Below are 18,429 nucleotides of genomic sequence, written 5' to 3' on the forward strand. Positions count from 1 at the left end.
CCCAGAACCTGTTCGTGCCAGGCTGAGCTCCACTGTATCTGATGGGGGACATCACACACTGAATGTTGGCAGCGCAAGATCACTGGCCCAAATTCATTTAACCTCTTAAAAACATCAGTTACTTATTCAAATCAGTGAAAAATGGCCGTCTGCCCACTTTGATGCCAGTTTTCATGCCCAGAACCTGTTCGTGCCAGGCTGAGCTCCACTGTATCTGATGCGGGACATCACCCACTGAATGTTGGCAGTGAGACATCACTGGCCCGAATTCATTTAACCCCTTAAAAACACCAGTTACTTATTAAATTCAGTGAAAAGTGCCTGTTTGCCCACTTTGATGCCAGTTTTTATGCCCAGTACCTGTTCGGGCCAGGCTGCACTCCACTGTATCTGATGTGGGACATCACCCTCTGTATGTTGTCAGTGCGACATCACTGGCCCAAATTCATTTAACCCCTTAAAAACATCAGTTACTTATTCAAATCAGTGAAAAGTGCGTGTCTGCCCACTTTGATGCCAGTTTTCATGCCCAGTACCTGTTCGTGCCAGGCTGAGCTCCACTGTATCTGATGCGAGGCATCACCCACTGTATGTTGGCAGTGCGACATCACTGGCCCGAATTCATTTAATTCCTTAAATCACACTTTTTTGTGCCCACTTTGATGCCCATTTTGTGCCTATCTTTTGTATTTTAATGTCGCTTTCAGCTGATGTAGGTGAAGCATCTTTTTCTGTTACTGTTGGTGAGGTCTCCTCCAAATTCTTTGAAAAAAACAAAAATCCAAATGATGTAAATAAGAGACTGACGAATAGAAGCCCCGTGCAGCGCGCACTGTGCTGAGGGCCTGGCGGGCGGCCGCCTCCCCTCCTGGCTGCCGGATTCCTGAGAGGAGGACTCACTGCACAGGAGCGCGTGTGGGCAGAGGCACCTTCCGCTCACTGCTCCTCACTACACCCCGCTTCTGACAGCTGGCACCAGGTAAGGGCACCGTTAGCTAGCATGCCTACATGTATGTGAAGGACCGGACTGGGAGGGCTTGCTGGAGGCTGGGCAGGACGTGGACTGGGCACGGGCACCGTGTATGGAGGACGTATGACCTGGAGTCCGCGGAAACTTTCTGCAGTGGAGGAGGTGAGAAGAAGCCCGGCAATGGGAGAGTTAATATTTAATATCATATGACTGCAGAGTGAATAATTCCGAGGATTCATGTAATTACAGTGGTTTCCTGGCATTGGACTGTGACGAGGTAGTTCTGGTGCCAGGGGTCTGTGTGCCCAGCCAGGGTGGACTCTGCACTGGCATTCACATTGTGAGACTGTTATACTATTACTGTTACATGGGGGGATTGTCTAGCGGGAGAGAACAATCTGAAATACCTACCTGCAGGTGTGAGGGGCATTGTGCAATGTGTCCTGAAATACAGACACAGGGTTAAAATAGAGAGATAGGGAGATAGATAGATAGATAGATAGATAGATAGATAGATAGATAGATAGATAGATAGATATTAGATAAATAGATAGATAGATAGATAGATAGATGATAGATAGATAGATATTAGATAGATAGATAGATAGATAGATAATAGATAGATAGATAGATAGATAGATAGATATTAGATAGTGAGATAGATATGCGATAGATAGATAGATAGATAGATAGATAGATAGATAGATATGAGATATATGTAAGAAAAATCCAAGGCAGCACACAGATATCCGTGAAGAAAAGGGTATTTTATTCACCCATGTGTAGACAGCAACGTTTCAGCTCACTCAATGGAGCCTTTGTCAAGCCAAAGATATGTGATAAGATAGATAGATAGATAATAGATAGATAGATAAATAGATAGATAGATAGATATGAGATAGATAGATAGATAGATAGATAGATATGAGATAGATAGATAATATGAGATAGGTAGATAGATAGATAGATAGATAGATAGATAGATAGATAGATAGATATGAGATATATATATATATTAGATAGATATGAGATAGATAGATATTAGATAGATAGATAGATAGATAGATAGATAGATAGATAGATAGAAGATAGATGAGATAGATATGAGATATATATATATATTAGATAGATATGAGATAGATAGATAGATAGATAGATATGAGATAGATAGATAGATAGATAGATAGATATGAGATATATATATATATATATTAGATAGATATGAGATAGATAGATATTAGATAGATAGATAGATAATAGATAGATAATAGATAGATAGATATTAGATAGATAGATAGATAGATAGATATTAGATAGATAGATATTAGATAGATAGATGATAGATAGATAGATATGAGATAGATAGATATTAGATAGATAGATAGATAGATAGATAGATAGATAATAGATAGATAGATATGAGATAGATAGATAGATAGATAGATAGATAGATAGATAGATAGATATTAGATAGATAGATAATAGATAGATAGATATGAGATAGATAGATAGATAGATATTAGATAGATAGATAGATAATAGATAGATATTAGATAGATAGATAGATAGGTAATAGATAGATAGATAGATAGATAGATAGATAGATAGATAGATAGATAGATAGATAGACGGATATAGATAGATATAGATAGATAGATAGATAGATAGATAGATAGATAGATAGATAGACGGATATAGATAGATATGAGATAGATAGATAGATAGATAGATAGATAGACGGATATAGATAGACAGACGGATATAGATAGATACATTGATAGATACCAATATGTAGCAAATATTTAGTTTAGTATTCGTTCCCGTGTGTTATCCCATGTTTTACCAGGATCTACTGCCTCCATTTAGAAGTGCTTCTAACTTCTGTTGGATTAATTTTTTATGTTCTTCACGTTACTCTCACACCAGCGTTTTTGCTGGACCCGTCATGGATCAGCAGAAACGCTTCCGTTATCAACGTTGTATTATCTTTAAAATGGTCATGACGTCATGAACACCATTGAAAGTCAGAGAAAAAGGATCCGTCCCCATTGACTTACATTGTGAGTCATGACGGATCCGTCCTGCTCGCATCCCAGGACGCACTCAAAAACGCGGATTGCTCCGCTTTTATGTGCATCATGGGAACGCAACCAAACAGAACGGAATGCATTCTGGTGTACTCCGTTCCATTTCACTTTAGTTTTGTCCCCATTGACAATGAATGGGGATAAAACTGAAGCGTTTCCCCCCGGTATTGAGGTCCTATGACGGATCTCAATAGTGGAAAGGGAAAGCGCAGATGTGAAAGTAGCCTTAGCTGTGTACGGAGATCTGGTGAGTGCTGTGCATCAGGTGTCTGCTGGTATAAGACGGGCCGGTGTGGATGAGGAGACTCCAGTCACTGTCAGGTGTCTGCTGGTATAAGATGGGCCGGTGTGGATTAGGAGACTAATTACTGTCAGTGTGGATGAGGAGACTCCAGTCACTGTCAGGTGTCTGCTGGTATAAGACAGGCCAGTGTGAATGAGAAGACTCCAGTCACTGTCAGGTGTCTGCTGGTATAAGACGGGCCGGTGTGAATGAGAAGACTCCAGTCACTGTCAGGTGTCTGCTGGTATAAGACGGGCCGTGTGGATGAGGAGTCTCCAGTCACTGTCAGGTGTCTGCTGGTATAAGACGGGCCGGTGTGGATGAGGAGACTCCAGTCACTGTCAGGTGTCTGCTGGTATAAGACGGGCTGGTGTGGATGAGGAGACTCCAGTCACTGTCAGGTGTCTGCTGGTATAAGACGGGCCGGTGTGGATTAGGAGACTCCAGTCACTGTCAGGTGTCTGCTGGTATAAGATGGGCCGGTGTGGATTAGGAGACTAATTACTGTCAGTGTGGATGAGGAGACTCCAGTCACTGTCAGGTGTCTGCTGGTATAAGACAGGCCAGTGTGAATGAGAAGACTCCAGTCACTGTCAGGTGTCTGCTGGTATAAGACGGGCCGGTGTGAATGAGAAGACTCCAGTCACTGTCAGGTGTCTGCTGGTATAAGACGGGCCGGTGTGGATTAGGAGACTAATCACTGTCAGGTGTCTGCTAGTATAAGACGGGCCGTGTGGATGAGGAGACTAATCACTGTCAGTGTGGATGAGGAGACTCCAGTCACTGTCAGGTGTCTGCTGGTATAAGACGGGCCGGTGTGAATGAGAAGACTCCAGTCACTGTCAGGTGTCTGCTGGTATAAGACGGGTCGGTGTGGATTAGGAGACTAATCACTGTCAGGTGTCTGCTGGTATAAGACGGGCCGGTGTGGATGAGGAGACTCCAGTCACTGTTAGATGTCTGCTGGTATAAGATGTGCCGGTGTGGATGAGGAGACTCCAGTCACTGTCAGGTGTCTGCTGGTATAAGACGGGCCGGTGTGGATGAGGAGACTCCAGTCACTGTCAGGTGTCTGCTGGTATAAGACGGGCCGGTGTGGATGAGGAGACTCCAGTCACTGTCAGGTGTCTGCTGGTATAAGACGGGCCGGTGTGGATGAGGAGACTCCAGTCACTGTTAGATGTCTGCTGGTATAAGACGGGCTGGTGGGGATGAGGAGACTCCAGTCACTGTCAGGTGTCTGCTGGTATAAGACGGGCCGGTGTGGATGAGGAGACTCTAGTCACTGTCAGGTGTCTGCTGGTATAAGACGGGCCGGTGTGGATGAGGAGACTCTAGTCACTGTCAGGTGTCTGCTGGTATAAGACGGGCCGGTGTGGATGAGGAGACTCTAGTCACTGTCAGGTGTCTGCTGGTATAAGACGGGCCGGTGTGGATGAGGAGACTAATCACTGTCAGTGTGGATGAGGAGACTCTAGTCACTGTCAGGTGTCTGCTGGTATAAGACAGGCCGGTGTGGATGAGGAGACTCCAATCACTGTCAGGTGTCTGCTGGTATAAGACGGGCCGGTGTGGATGAGGAGACTCCAGTCACTGTCAGGTGTCTGCTGGTTTAAGACGGGCCGTGTGGATGAGGAGTCTCCAGTCACTGTCAGGTGTCTGCTGGTATAAGACGGGCCGGTGTGGATGAGGAGACTCCAGTCACTGTCAGGTGTCTGCTGGTATAAGACGGGCTGGTGTGGATGAGGAGACTCCAGTCACTGTCAGGTGTCTGCTGGTATAAGACGGGCCGGTGTGGATGAGGAGACTCCAGTCACTGTCAGGTGTCTGCTGGTATAAGACGGGCCGGTGTGGATGAGGAGACTCCAGTCACTGTTAGATGTCTGCTGGTATAAGACGGGCCGGTGTGGATGAGGAGTCTCCAGTCACTGTCAGGTGTCTGCTGGTATAAGACGGGCCGGTGTGGATGAGGAGTCTCCAGTCACTGTCAGGTGTCTGCTGGTATAAGATGGGCCGGTGTGGATGAGGAGACTAATCACTGTCAGTGTGGATGAGGAGACTCCAGTCACTGTCAGGTGTTTGCTGGTATAAGACGGGCCGGTGTGGATGAGGAGACTCCATTCACTGTCAGGTGTCTGCTAGTATAAGACGGGCCGGTGTGGATGAGGAGACTCCAGTCACTGTCAGGTGTCTGCTGGTATAAGACGGGCCGGTGTGGATGAGGAGACTCCAGTCACTGTCAGGTGTCTGCTGGTATAAGACGGGCTGGTGTGGATGAGGAGACTCCAGTCACTGTCAGGTGTCTGCTGGTATAAGACGGGCCGGTGTGGATGAGGAGACTCCAGTCACTGTCAGGTGTCTGCTGGTATAAGACGGGCCGGTGTGGATGAGGAGACTCCAGTCACTGTTAGATGTCTGCTGGTATAAGACGGGCTGGTGTGGATGAGGAGACTCCAGTCACTGTCAGGTGTCTGCTGGTATAAGACGGGCCGGTGTGGATGAGGAGACTCTAGTCACTGTCAGGTGTCTGCTGGTATAAGACGGGCCGGTGTGGATGAGGAGACTCTAGTCACTGTCAGGTGTCTGCTGGTATAAGACGGGCCGGTGTGGATGAGGAGACTCTAGTCACTGTCAGGTGTCTGCTGGTATAAGACGGGCCGGTGTGGATGAGGAGACTAATCACCGTTAGTGTGGATGAGGAGACTCTAGTCACTGTCAGGTGTCTGCTGGTATAAGACAGGCCGGTGTGGATGAGGAGACTCCAATCACTGTCAGGTGTCTGCTGGTATAAGACGGGCCGGTGTGGATGAGGAGACTCCAGTCACTGTCAGGTGTCTGCTGGTATAAGACGGGCCGTGTGGATGAGGAGTCTCCAGTCACTGTCAGGTGTCTGCTGGTATAAGACGGGCCGGTGTGGATGAGGAGACTCCAGTCACTGTCAGGTGTCTGCTGGTATAAGACGGGCTGGTGTGGATGAGGAGACTCCAGTCACTGTCAGGTGTCTGCTGGTATAAGACGGGCCGGTGTGGATGAGGAGACTCCAGTCACTGTCAGGTGTCTGCTGGTATAAGACGGGCCGGTGTGGATGAGGAGACTCCAGTCACTGTTAGATGTCTGCTGGTATAAGACGGGCCGGTGTGGATGAGGAGTCTCCAGTCACTGTCAGGTGTCTGCTGGTATAAGATGGGCCGGTGTGGATGAGGAGTCTCCAGTCACTGTCAGGTGTCTGCTGGTATAAGATGGGCCGGTGTGGATGAGGAGTCTCCAGTCACTGTCAGGTGTCTGCTGGTATAAGACGGGCCGGTGTGGATGAGGAGACTCCAGTCACTGTTAGATGTCTGCTGGTATAAGACGGGCCGTGTGGATGAGGAGTCTCCAGTCACTGTCAGGTGTCTGCTAGTATAAGACGGGCCGGTGTGGATGAGGAGTCTCCAGTCACTGTCAGGTGTCTGCTGGTATAAGACGGGTCATGTGGATGAGGAGTCTCCAGTCACTGTCAGGTGTCTGCTAGTATAAGACGGGCCGGTGTGGATGAGGAGTCTCCAGTCACTGTCAGATGTCTGCTGGTATAAGACGGGCCGGTGTGGATGAGGAGTCTCCAGTCACTGTCAGGTGTCTGCTGGTATAAGATGGGCCGGTGTGGATGAGGAGTCTCCAGTCACTGTCAGGTGTCTGCTGGTATAAGACGGGCCGGTGTGGATGAGGAGACTCCAGTCACTGTTAGATGTCTGCTGGTATAAGACGGGCTGGTGTGGATGAGGAGTCTCCAGTCACTGTCAGGTGTCTGCTGGTATAAGACGGGCCGTGTGGATGAGGAGTCTCCAGTCACTGTCAGGTGTCTGCTAGTATAAGACGGGCCGGTGTGGATGAGGAGTCTCCAGTCACTGTCAGGTGTCTGCTGGTATAAGATGGGCCGGTGTGGATGAGGAGTCTCCAGTCACTGTCAGGTGTCTGCTAGTATAAGACGGGCCGGTGTGGATGAGGAGTCTCCAGTCACTGTCAGGTGTCTGCTGGTATAAGACGGGCCGGTGTGGATGAGGAGACTAATCACTGTCAGTGTGGATGAGGAGACTCCAGTCACTGTCAGGTGTCTGCTGGTATAAGACGGGCCGATGTGGATGAGGAGTCTCCAGTCACTGTCAGGTGTCTGCTGGTATAAGATGGGCCGGTGTGGATGAGGAGACTAATCACTGTCAGTGTGGATGAGGAGACTCCAGTCACTGTCAGGTGTTTGCTGGTATAAGATGGGCCGGTGTGGATGAGGAGACTCCAGTCACTGTCAGGTGTCTGCTGGTATAAGACGGGCCAGTGTGGATGAGGAGACTCCAGTCACTGTCAGGTGTCTGCTGGTATAAGACGGGCCAGTGTGGATGAGGAGACTCCAGTCACTGTCAGGTGTCTGCTGGTATAAGACGGGCCAGTGTGGATGAGGAGACTCCAGTCACTGTCAGGTGTCTGCTAGTATAAGACGGGCCGGTGTGGATGAGGAGACTCCATTCACTGTCAGGTGTCTGCTGGTATAAGACGGGCCGGTGTGGATGAGGAGACTCCAGTCACTGTCAGGTGTCTGCTGGTATAAGACGGGCCGTGTGGATGAGGAGTCTCCAGTCACTGTCAGGTGTCTGCTAGTATAAGACGGGCCGGTGTGGATGAGGAGTCTCCAGTCACTGTCAGGTGTCTGCTGGTATAAGATGGGCCGGTGTGGATGAGGAGTCTCCAGTCACTGTCAGGTGTCTGCTGGTATAAGATGGGCCGGTGTGGATGAGGAGTCTCCAGTCACTGTCAGGTGTCTGCTGGTATAAGACGGGCCGGTGTGGATGAGGAGACTCCAGTCACTGTTAGATGTCTGCTGGTATAAGACGGGCCGTGTGGATGAGGAGTCTCCAGTCACTGTCAGGTGTCTGCTAGTATAAGACGGGCCGGTGTGGATGAGGAGTCTCCAGTCACTGTCAGGTGTCTGCTGGTATAAGACGGGTCGTGTGGATGAGGAGTCTCCAGTCACTGTCAGGTGTCTGCTGGTATAAGATGGGCCGGTGTGGATGAGGAGTCTCCAGTCACTGTCAGGTGTCTGCTGGTATAAGATGGGCCGGTGTGGATGAGGAGTCTCCAGTCACTGTCAGGTGTCTGCTGGTATAAGACGGGCCGGTGTGGATGAGGAGACTCCAGTCACTGTTAGATGTCTGCTGGTATAAGACGGGCCGTGTGGATGAGGAGTCTCCAGTCACTGTCAGGTGTCTGCTAGTATAAGACGGGCCGGTGTGGATGAGGAGTCTCCAGTCACTGTCAGGTGTCTGCTGGTATAAGACGGGTCGGTGTGGATGAGGAGTCTCTAGTCACTGTCAGGTGTCTGCTGGTATAAGATGGGCCGGTGTGGATGAGGAGTCTCCAGTCACTGTCAGGTGTCTGCTGGTATAAGACGGGCCGGTGTGGATGAGGAGACTCCAGTCACTGTTAGATGTCTGCTGGTATAAGACGGGCTGGTGTGGATGAGGAGTCTCCAGTCACTGTCAGGTGTCTGCTGGTATAAGACGGGCCGTGTGGATGAGGAGTCTCCAGTCACTGTCAGGTGTCTGCTAGTATAAGACGGGCCGGTGTGGATGAGGAGTCTCCAGTCACTGTCAGGTGTCTGCTGGTATAAGATGGGCCGGTGTGGATGAGGAGTCTCCAGTCACTGTCAGGTGTCTGCTAGTATAAGACGGGCCGGTGTGGATGAGGAGTCTCCAGTCACTGTCAGGTGTCTGCTGGTATAAGACGGGCCGGTGTGGATGAGGAGACTAATCACTGTCAGTGTGGATGAGGAGACTCCAGTCACTGTCAGGTGTCTGCTGGTATAAGACGGGCCGGTGTGGATGAGGAGTCTCCAGTCACTGTCAGGTGTCTGCTGGTATAAGATGGGCCGGTGTGGATGAGGAGACTAATCACTGTCAGTGTGGATGAGGAGACTCCAGTCACTGTCAGGTGTTTGCTGGTATAAGATGGGCCGGTGTGGATGAGGAGACTCCAGTCACTGTCAGGTGTCTGCTGGTATAAGACGGGCCGGTGTGGATGAGGAGACTCCAGTCACTGTCAGGTGTCTGCTGGTATAAGACGGGCCAGTGTGGATGAGGAGACTCTAGTCACTGTCAGGTGTCTGCTGGTATAAGACGGGCCAGTGTGGATGAGGAGACTCTAGTCACTGTCAGGTGTCTGCTGGTATAAGATGGGCCGGTGTGGATGAGGAGACTCCAGTCACTGTCAGGTGTCTGCTGGTATAAGACGGGCCAGTGTGGATGAGGAGACTCCAGTCACTGTCAGGTGTCTGCTGGTATAAGACGGGCTGTTGTGGATGAGGAGACTAATCACTGTCAGTGTGGATGAGGAGACTCTAGTATGTTTAAAACTAGGGATCGACCGATTATCGGAGTTACTGATATTATCGGCCGATATTCATGATTTTTAACACGCTATCACAGAACATGAGCATGCTGCTGTCAGCACGCTCATGTTCCCTCAGCAGCACAGGGGAGAAGGAGTCACTTTCTCCCTCCCCCTGTGCCACGCTGCCAATGAGGAGAGACTGGAGGAGGAGGGGCACTCCGCCACCAATGATAATTAACATCTAATACAAATACTGGAGGCGGTGCCCAGCCTATATGACAGAAAGCTGCAATCAGCGGCAGTTAACCCCTTAGGTGCCGCACCTGAGGGGTCAACTGCTGCCGCTGACCCCCCCAGTATTAAAATCATTGGTGGCAGTGGCCACAGGGTCCCTCTCCCCTCCTCCTCATTGGTGGCAGTGGCCACAGGGTCCCCTCCTCTTCATTGGTGGCAGTGGCAGGGGCTCCGATTGGTTACCATGGCAGCCAGGACGCTACTGAAGCCCTGGCTGCCATAGTCAGCTTCGTGCTGCTGTGTGCACTATGCACAGGGCAGCAGGGAGAGTGTGAAGTCCTATTCACCCTAATAGAGCTCTATCAGGGTGAATAGGACAAGGGATGAAAAGATCCCAGGTTCTGGCTCCTGAGGGGAAAATAGTTATTAAATAAAAAGTAAAAAAAAAAAAATTAAGTATAAATGACCCAATTTTACATATAAAAAATATAAACAAAAAAAAATAAACATATCACGTCCGAAAAGTCCAAACTATTAAAATATAAAAAAATAAATAAAATGAAAATGCACAGAATATCTGTATAAGTTATCGGCTAGCGGCCTGAAAGTTCGCAGATTATCGGTATCGGCTCTAAAAAATCAATATCGGTCGATCCCTATTTAGAGCTACTATAAACCGTGTCTGTTTCCTTCTTCTTAGTCTCTTATTTTCTGTACATCCTCTGTATAGAAATAAGTGATGATGCATCCAGCAGCAGTTTTACTACATGTTGTATATTTAATGCTGTATATTCATGTTATTTTTCTAATTTCCAGTTATTTTAGCTTATACACAACTTCTTGTCCTACAGCCCCATTTCTGATTTAAAGGGGTTTCCAGCAAACCCCCTGAAGATTCCTCAAATAGGACATGATAAGCTCTGTATATAGTGGTAGACCAGTGCATAAGTCCTATGTGTCTATGTCCTGGCCATGGAGGTGTCTCGTCCACGTTGACATTTGATGCTTACTACCAAGCCAGGAAACAGCAAGGTTTGGCCATGAGGAACTGGAACAGAATTTTATAGGCAGGAATTAACTATCTCAGAGTTGTTTTTCCTCTTTACAGGTGGTTTCTGTGTCAACTTAGATATATAGTACCTGGAGCAACTCTACTTTTCTAAGTATATAGAGTGAATCAGACAGTGTCATGGCTGCCGGCTAGGCCAGGGGAAGTAGACCCTTACATATTGTCTATGAACATCCCTCCTCCTACTCCACTAAGGTCTGCACCAAGTGCAGGTGGTCTTCCTAGCATTTTTGATGCCTGGGATGAAAGGTGAAATGGCACCACTCCTCCCAAAATTGAGGTGTAGAAAGTGCACAAAATGACAAAATGTATATTTGCCAAAACTCTGCCCCCTGCAGTCAGAGAAGCGTGAGGCACAGTTGTCACCTGGAGCAAATAGTTACAGGTGCAAGTTGAGCATGGCATCAATAAGGGATGCATAAAGCTGTGATCATATTAATTAGACTACCATATAATGGCATATTATAGAACAGGTTCTCTTGAAGGGGTGTTCCAGGAGATCAGTATTGATGGCCTGTGCTTTGGCTAGGACATCAGTATCTTACTGGTGGGGGTCTGACTCCCAGCCCTCCTGGCAATCAGCTGTTTTGAAGTGAATAGGCCTAGGCTGCAATACCAAGCTCGGCCACTGTGCAATGTATGGTGCTGTGCTTAGGCTAGCTTTACCTTATGTGTTCCGGCAGAGAATAAGGCTGCTGGTGCTCTCTGGTAGCATCATTCTTGGATGTTAACGCAGTGCCCGCTGCGTTAACATCAAATAGGTATAATGGGGTCCGGTGGAGAGCAGCGCTGCGTGCTGAGAGCTCTGCTGGAACTTAAAACTTTAGTGTAAAAGAACCCTTAGCACTCAGTGGAGCTCAGTGGGCTCTTCAAACAACAGATCAGTGAGCCCCCCCCACCAATCAGATATTGATGACAAACCCTGAGAACATGTCAGGGGGCAGACTGGCCATAGACCCAGGGGGCCATCTGAGCCCTCTTCACAGCCGCTATCCAGGTCCATAACCATCTGATGCTCTCAGCCAAAGGGGCCCTTCTTAACTCAACTGTATTACCGTCCTCAGTTTAGTGATAGGGGAGTATTTTATGCTGCACTACAGTATTTGCTTTTTCTGGGGCAGTATTTTATGCTGCACTACAGTATTTGCTTTTTCTGGGGCAGTATTTTATGCTGCACTACAGTATTTGCTTTTGCTGGGGCAGTATTTTATGCTGCACTACGGTATTGCTGGCCCACTTGTAGCTTCTTTTGGACCTGTCTACTTCTGTAGCTCCACCTTCTGTCAATTTGGACTCACCGACAACGTGGGGCCACTTTTAGGTTTTTCTCCATGGCCAGTCTGCCCCTGGGCTAGGCTATCAATATTGAACTCCCAGAAAACCCCTTTAATGAAATATATCTGTTGGTGAATGCACCGGAATTCAGTTTTTACTGATGTTTGCAGTCAATAGGATATTTTCAATGGTGTGGTTGGAAGCAAAGCCTTTATAACAGTGCCCCACCTGGTTTATGTGTAGTACTGACTTGGTTACATAAAGTAGAGGGGTCTTTTGGGCAGTCTCAGACTTCAGTGTGCAAGCTCTGCCCCCTTGTTAGTTGTACCCCTGAAATATTGCAATTGCCCTAGAGAGAAGCAGACGTGGAGGTCTTGTGTAATCACCCAACATCCTCAGTGGGCATCAACAAGAACTAGTGGGGTCATTTACTGGTGTAAAGTAGAACTGGCTTAGGTGTCCATAGCAACCCATCAGATTCCACCTTTAATTTTTGACAGCTCCTTTGGAAAATGAAAGGAGGAATCTGATTGGTTGCTATGGGCACCTAAGCCAGTTCTACTTTACACCAGTTTGATACATGACCCCATATGTAAGTAAAAGTGGTTCCAACAGGTCTAAAACAGGAGACTCATCTCTAATTTCTGAACATGCTCTAATAGGCCAAAAACTGTCAAAAAAAAATAAATCTGAATAAATGTTAATGAATCTTGGAATTTGACATTTTGACAGTTTTTAATGAATTAAGAACCCCTCTGACATAATTTAGTTTATTTTACGAAGCATTTCCTTCATTACTGACATAATGAAGATTGAAGGCTCTTGTAGCTCCAGTCATGTTCTGGCTAAGATATTAATGGTAGATTATTTCATTTCAGAACATTAAACGGACGGCACTTGGAATTACACATTTCATTCTAATATATGTTTTTTTGCTAGAAGTTATGCTACTGTTTTGGATGGAATCTTAATAACTTGATGGCATCAATATTATATTTATGCTCTATTTTATTTTAGATTGTATTTCACAATTTACAAATTCTTCTTCCAGATTAGCCACAGGAATTTATAACACAATAGAATAGATGATTCTTAAATTAGTCATGTAGTACATTCATCCCCGGTGCTCCTTTCACTACCAGGACCGGTGGTCATTCCATATCCTACTAAAAATACCTGCATAGCTGAAAGCTGAATCTCATAATCTTCTAAAACTAATCTCCAGATTTACGCTAGAATTCTGTTTGTGCGCCAAAAAGTTGTCCGTGTGCCACAATTTTATCTGAGCCAAAAATGAGGTTTATAAGTGTGCGCCCAAAAAAAAAGTTTAGTCTAAGTTTACACCACCTATAAGTTGCCATAGGTTTGCTCCAAGAATGCCCTATAATGTGCATTTTTGGTGCACAAAGTTGCGTTTAGGCCATGACCATTTCATGTGAAGCCGCTTTCCCATGAAGCTAAACCCCCTTGTTGGGCAAGGCATAAAAACCTTGAAAAGTGTAAAACAGTGGGTAATTGTGGTGCAAAGCATGCATGCCAGGTTTTTAAGAAGAAGAAGAAGAAGAAGAAAATCCCTTTTTTTTCTCTCAGTGGGGAAATTTTAGAATTTTTGGAAAAGCGCAAAAAAACTGTTGCATTTTCAATAGTAAATCTGCCCCATATTGTTTGATTTCTTTTGCACGTCAGCCATGGTAGTGGACACCTGCACTTTATTACAAATTGTTTGGAGGCGCTAGTCTAATTTTATTACAGAAAAGGCCACATAGAGGTCCCAGAGGTGGGACCCTCCTCTTTTAGGCATTTAAGGCATATTGAGTGGACATGCCATAACTATCTAAGGTGGGAATACCCCGAGACAGTATTTATTTAGGCAAGGTATACACATTTAATGCTATATGCACTATTTATCAGAACCTTGTGGAGCACTAATAGTCTGGATGGTCCCTAAATACTGTATGATGCCGGTCATCTAGATGCTGTGTGACATTGCTTATCACTACCTGCCTGGGCATTGCATGCCACAAAATGTATGGTACTTGACGGCCACAATTTGAGTTCATTATTTTACAAGAAATGGTGTCTCTGCTCACACCTTCAAAATCTTTAGCACTGCTAATGACACATCTGACTGGTGGGGTCCAACACCCAGCGGCCCAACCAATCAGCCGTTCCCTGCAACCTCAGTTCACGTGTGGTGGTCATGCAGGGTTACCACACCCCATTAAAGTGAGCTGTGCCTCTGGCTCCATTCAAAGTAGTGTTAGTTCTGACATCAGAGGCTGCAGCGAACAGCTAATCAAGTATAAGTGTCCTACCTTGAGGAGAGGTCATCAATAGCAGGAACCTGGAAAACTCATTTAAAGGGGTTGTCCAGGCTTTTACTATCGATGACCTATCCTCAGTGTCCGACACCTGGCACCCCCGCTGATCAGCTGTATGAGGAGACAGCACGTGCAGTGCACATGTGCCGTCTCCAGTCTCTCTTCCTGTTCACCACTGATGTCTATGGCAAAGACGGGAGATGGCACATGCACACTGAATGCGCCATCTCCTCATACACCTGATGGGGCTGTGCTGGCAGTCAGACCCCCGCCGATCTGATATTGATGACTTATCCTGAGGGTAGGTCATTAATATTAAAAGCCCGGAGAACCCCTTTAACAATTATGCAATATCTACCGCCAATCTTACATACAAATGCTAGAGGAAACTGACCAGAAAATACAATATGCAATACATTTGCTAACGGCTTTACTCCACAGTTGAGGCGTAAAAAAGTCACAGATTGTGGTGCATGCCATATGCCAATTTTAAGCTTCTCTGCACTTTTCTGAAGTGTCAAGAACTGGAACGGGGCCTAGTAGGAGGTGGTTTCACGCCACCCACCGAATTTACAGATTCAGTATAACTTTCACCAGAAAGTGGCATAAGTTAAAGCTGAAGTGTGCTGCAGACCCTGGCTAGCGTAGACCTCAGTATCTGGCGCAGGGCATCTGCTTCTTAATAAATTAGGTACATCTCCCGCCAGTGCAGGGAGATAAGGACTGGTGTATGGATACGCCAGTCGTGATAAATGTCCCTCTATATGTTATACAATTTCACCGTATTATATGGACATTTTTTATGTAATAGAGGAATGTGGATTGTGTTCTTCATACAATCTGAGCTTTACTTCAGTTTGTTATTGTCTAGGGAGAAAAATGTTGGTCCAGTATCTGAGACATCTGTTTTGTATCTTATTCTTATTAGTATGAATTTATTCAAAGCCAGATTTATTACTGCGCTGCATGGAATATAAATGTACTATACATGGTACTGGTTGTTTCTCTTCTCTCCTGTCTTTTATAGCAAGTTGTAAGCAAGTAGATGCATAATGCTAAAATGGTTTTAAAAACCTGAAATTATGTTTTTAAGGAACATTCCTCCAAGAATTAACAGCTTACCATCCAAATAAGTTATTGAGTTCTCCGCTTCTTACACTGTCTAGTTAAGGTATCTTTACATAGTTAGATGATTGGTACGATTGAGCAACAAACGAGTTGTTTCTTGGTGTAGTGAATGTTTCAACAATGACCCTTTAGATGCGCCAATTATCGTTCACAAAATCGTAATTTTTATCGCATATTCCGTTGTTTGTAAGGCAGACTGTTACATTTACACAAAGTGATAACTTGAGTGGTGTGCTTAAACACACCCACGGAGTAATCGTCTGTAATCGTGCGTCCAGTCAACTGTTCCTTTTTACAACGTAGAAATCTACAGATTGTCAGTGGTCGCTCAGTTGTTCATTGCTTGTACACTGTTCGATAACCTTGCAGTTTCGCTCAATTTAACGATAATTTACACAATAATTGCCTCAAGTAAAGGTACCTTTAGTCATACTGTAGTTGCATAGTTCATGGGCTGAAAAAAAGTAATCAAGTTCAACCTTATACTGTAAAACCCCAGTTGATCCAGAAGAAGGTAAAACCATCCTTGAATAACACAGATCATTTTCCCACAAAGCATTCCTTCCTGAAATCTACCTGCAATCGGACAGATCCCTGGATCAACATTCCATAATAATTGGGTTATCTATGGCAAACGTCCACCACTTATCCACAGGATAGGCAATAAGTGTATCATCGGTGTTGGTCTGACCATTAGGAGCCTCACAGATCTCTGTACTGTACTCGACTCTCTGTCAGTCCTATAGACTCTAAATGGAGCATCAGGGCGCATGTGTGACAACCATTCCATTCAAATGCCTCTGGAACAGGGGTCTCAGGATAATTGTTATAGTGATTGTGGGGGTCCCAGCAGTCAGACCCCCAGCAGTCATATATGTATTATCTATCCTGTGGATAAGTTATAAATGTTTGTCATGGAATGACGCCTTTCATGACAGTAGCCCTATATACTGAGTTCCTTAAGGAAGATGTCTAACTCTTTCTTAAAGGGGTATTCCAGTTATATCAAGGTATCCCCAATAGGGGATAATGGGGGATTACTTTTAGATTAGTGGAGATCTCACCAGTCATGAGAACTGAGGCCAAGTGCCCTGTGAGGATCACCAAAGTGAATGGGGTAGCAAGTGGAGCATACACACTGCTGTTCCTTTCATCTCTATGGGACTGCCAGCGATTGGCAAGTATAACGCTTTCTGGTAGTCCTATAGAGATGAACAAAGTGGCAATGCACATACTCAGCCTGCCTCAAAATGCATTTCAGGGGTCCCATGGGGTACAGGGCCCCCGTTCTTGTGATTGGTGGAGAATACTGCACTAGCGAGTATTATGTGCTCTGAATGGTGGTGCTTGCCACGTGCTGCTGGCGGTAATATGGGAGCTACATATGCCATGTAGTGCCCCTCTGGTATTTGGAGCTGCTTGGTAGCAAGTCCATTGACTAGCAGAAGCTGTCTGAGACATACTGTATATACAGAAGCTTGTATTCTGTCTACAAAGCCAGCCTTCATTTCCACTGCTGGTCAGAATGTATATGAACCTGTATAGTTGTTACTGGCAGCTTCACTTTTTATCTCCACCAGCTTTTATATACCAGGGATGTCTGGTGATCAGCTGCATTTGAACAACCTTGCTTTCTGTCATGCACTAATGTTTGCTTTCTGCACCTAAGGCACCATGTGCACCATTGCTGCCTGTTTTATGTCCTATGAAAAGACTACAACTTTCTCCTAAAGATCAAAGGTTTATGCAGCGATCATCTTCACTGTATGAGGATGGGGGATCCCTATTGCGATCCATCGTCCCCATACAGAATCATGGGCTCTGAGCAGCAGATCGCTGTTTAGACCACACTATCTGCTGCTCAGAAGCCATGATTGGTGGTGCCTGCACGAGCGATAAGATCACCCGATGAGTGAGCGGTGATCTGCGGCACAATTAGACTGCCTGATTGGGAACGACCATTCTGGCCGATTATTGGTGTATCTAAATCGGGGATGCTCAACCTGCGGCCCTCCATCATGCCCTGCTGTAGGATGATAGCTGTGGACTGTCCGGGCATGCTGGGAGTTGTAGTTTTGCAAAAGCTGGAGGGCCGCAGGTTGGGTATCCCTGGTCTAAATGCACCTTTAGCTTTACATGCCTCTCACAAACCTATTATTACTATTTAACTAACATATATGTTTTGGTTGTTAAATCACGTCTATGTAGAAGAGTAAAATTGTGAGTCTGGGCAATAGTTAAAGGAATATATCTAGTTAAATGCAAATTTATGTTACTATTAAACTGTGATCCCAAGTAATTTCACATCAGCACATGCTAACCACGTACTTATAAAGCTATGTACACCTGCCTCTCCTAGATAGGACTTATTTTAATACTGCCACTTTATCTCATTCTGCATCACATGCTGCTCCTTGGGGAGCATCAGAAGAAGGGCGGGCGATAGACTTTACATATAGGAGAGAAGGTTATTAGGTCAGGCCCAAGGTTCCTGCATTGGCTAAGGCTTTCTTATCCCAGGGCTGGTACTCCACTAGTGGCCAAACATACTAGGGGTTTCCATCTAGGTACCTACGAACAAGGGAAGAGGCCACAGGTAGATGAAAGAGACCCCCTATTTTGAGCAAGGCAAGAACCTCACTACCAACCTTATTTATTTGATTTTAAAGGAAAAAATGTATCTGCCAGTTAAAACCAGATAGTGA

General features: G+C 46.3%; 1 protein-coding gene across 2 annotated transcripts in view; it reads left to right on the top strand.

The window, feature by feature from the left end:
* The first annotated feature begins 960 nt into the window (after positions 1-960).
* MET (MET proto-oncogene, receptor tyrosine kinase) overlaps positions 961-18,429 on the top strand; it is a 137,209-nt gene continuing 119,740 nt past the window's right edge. The window contains exons 1-2 of one of the 2 annotated variants that reach the window (XM_040411368.1): positions 961-1,001; positions 1,041-1,132. In XM_040411368.1, the coding sequence (XP_040267302.1) occupies positions 1,094-1,132 (39 nt within the window). In that variant the 5' untranslated portion in view covers positions 961-1,001; positions 1,041-1,093. The remainder of the gene's footprint in view (positions 1,002-1,040; positions 1,133-18,429) is intronic. The other variant, XM_040411377.1, reaches the window with a different exon arrangement.

This window comes from Bufo bufo, chromosome 1 (genome assembly GCF_905171765.1).
Source record: "Bufo bufo chromosome 1, aBufBuf1.1, whole genome shotgun sequence".
Lineage (NCBI taxonomy): Eukaryota > Metazoa > Chordata > Amphibia > Anura > Bufonidae > Bufo > Bufo bufo.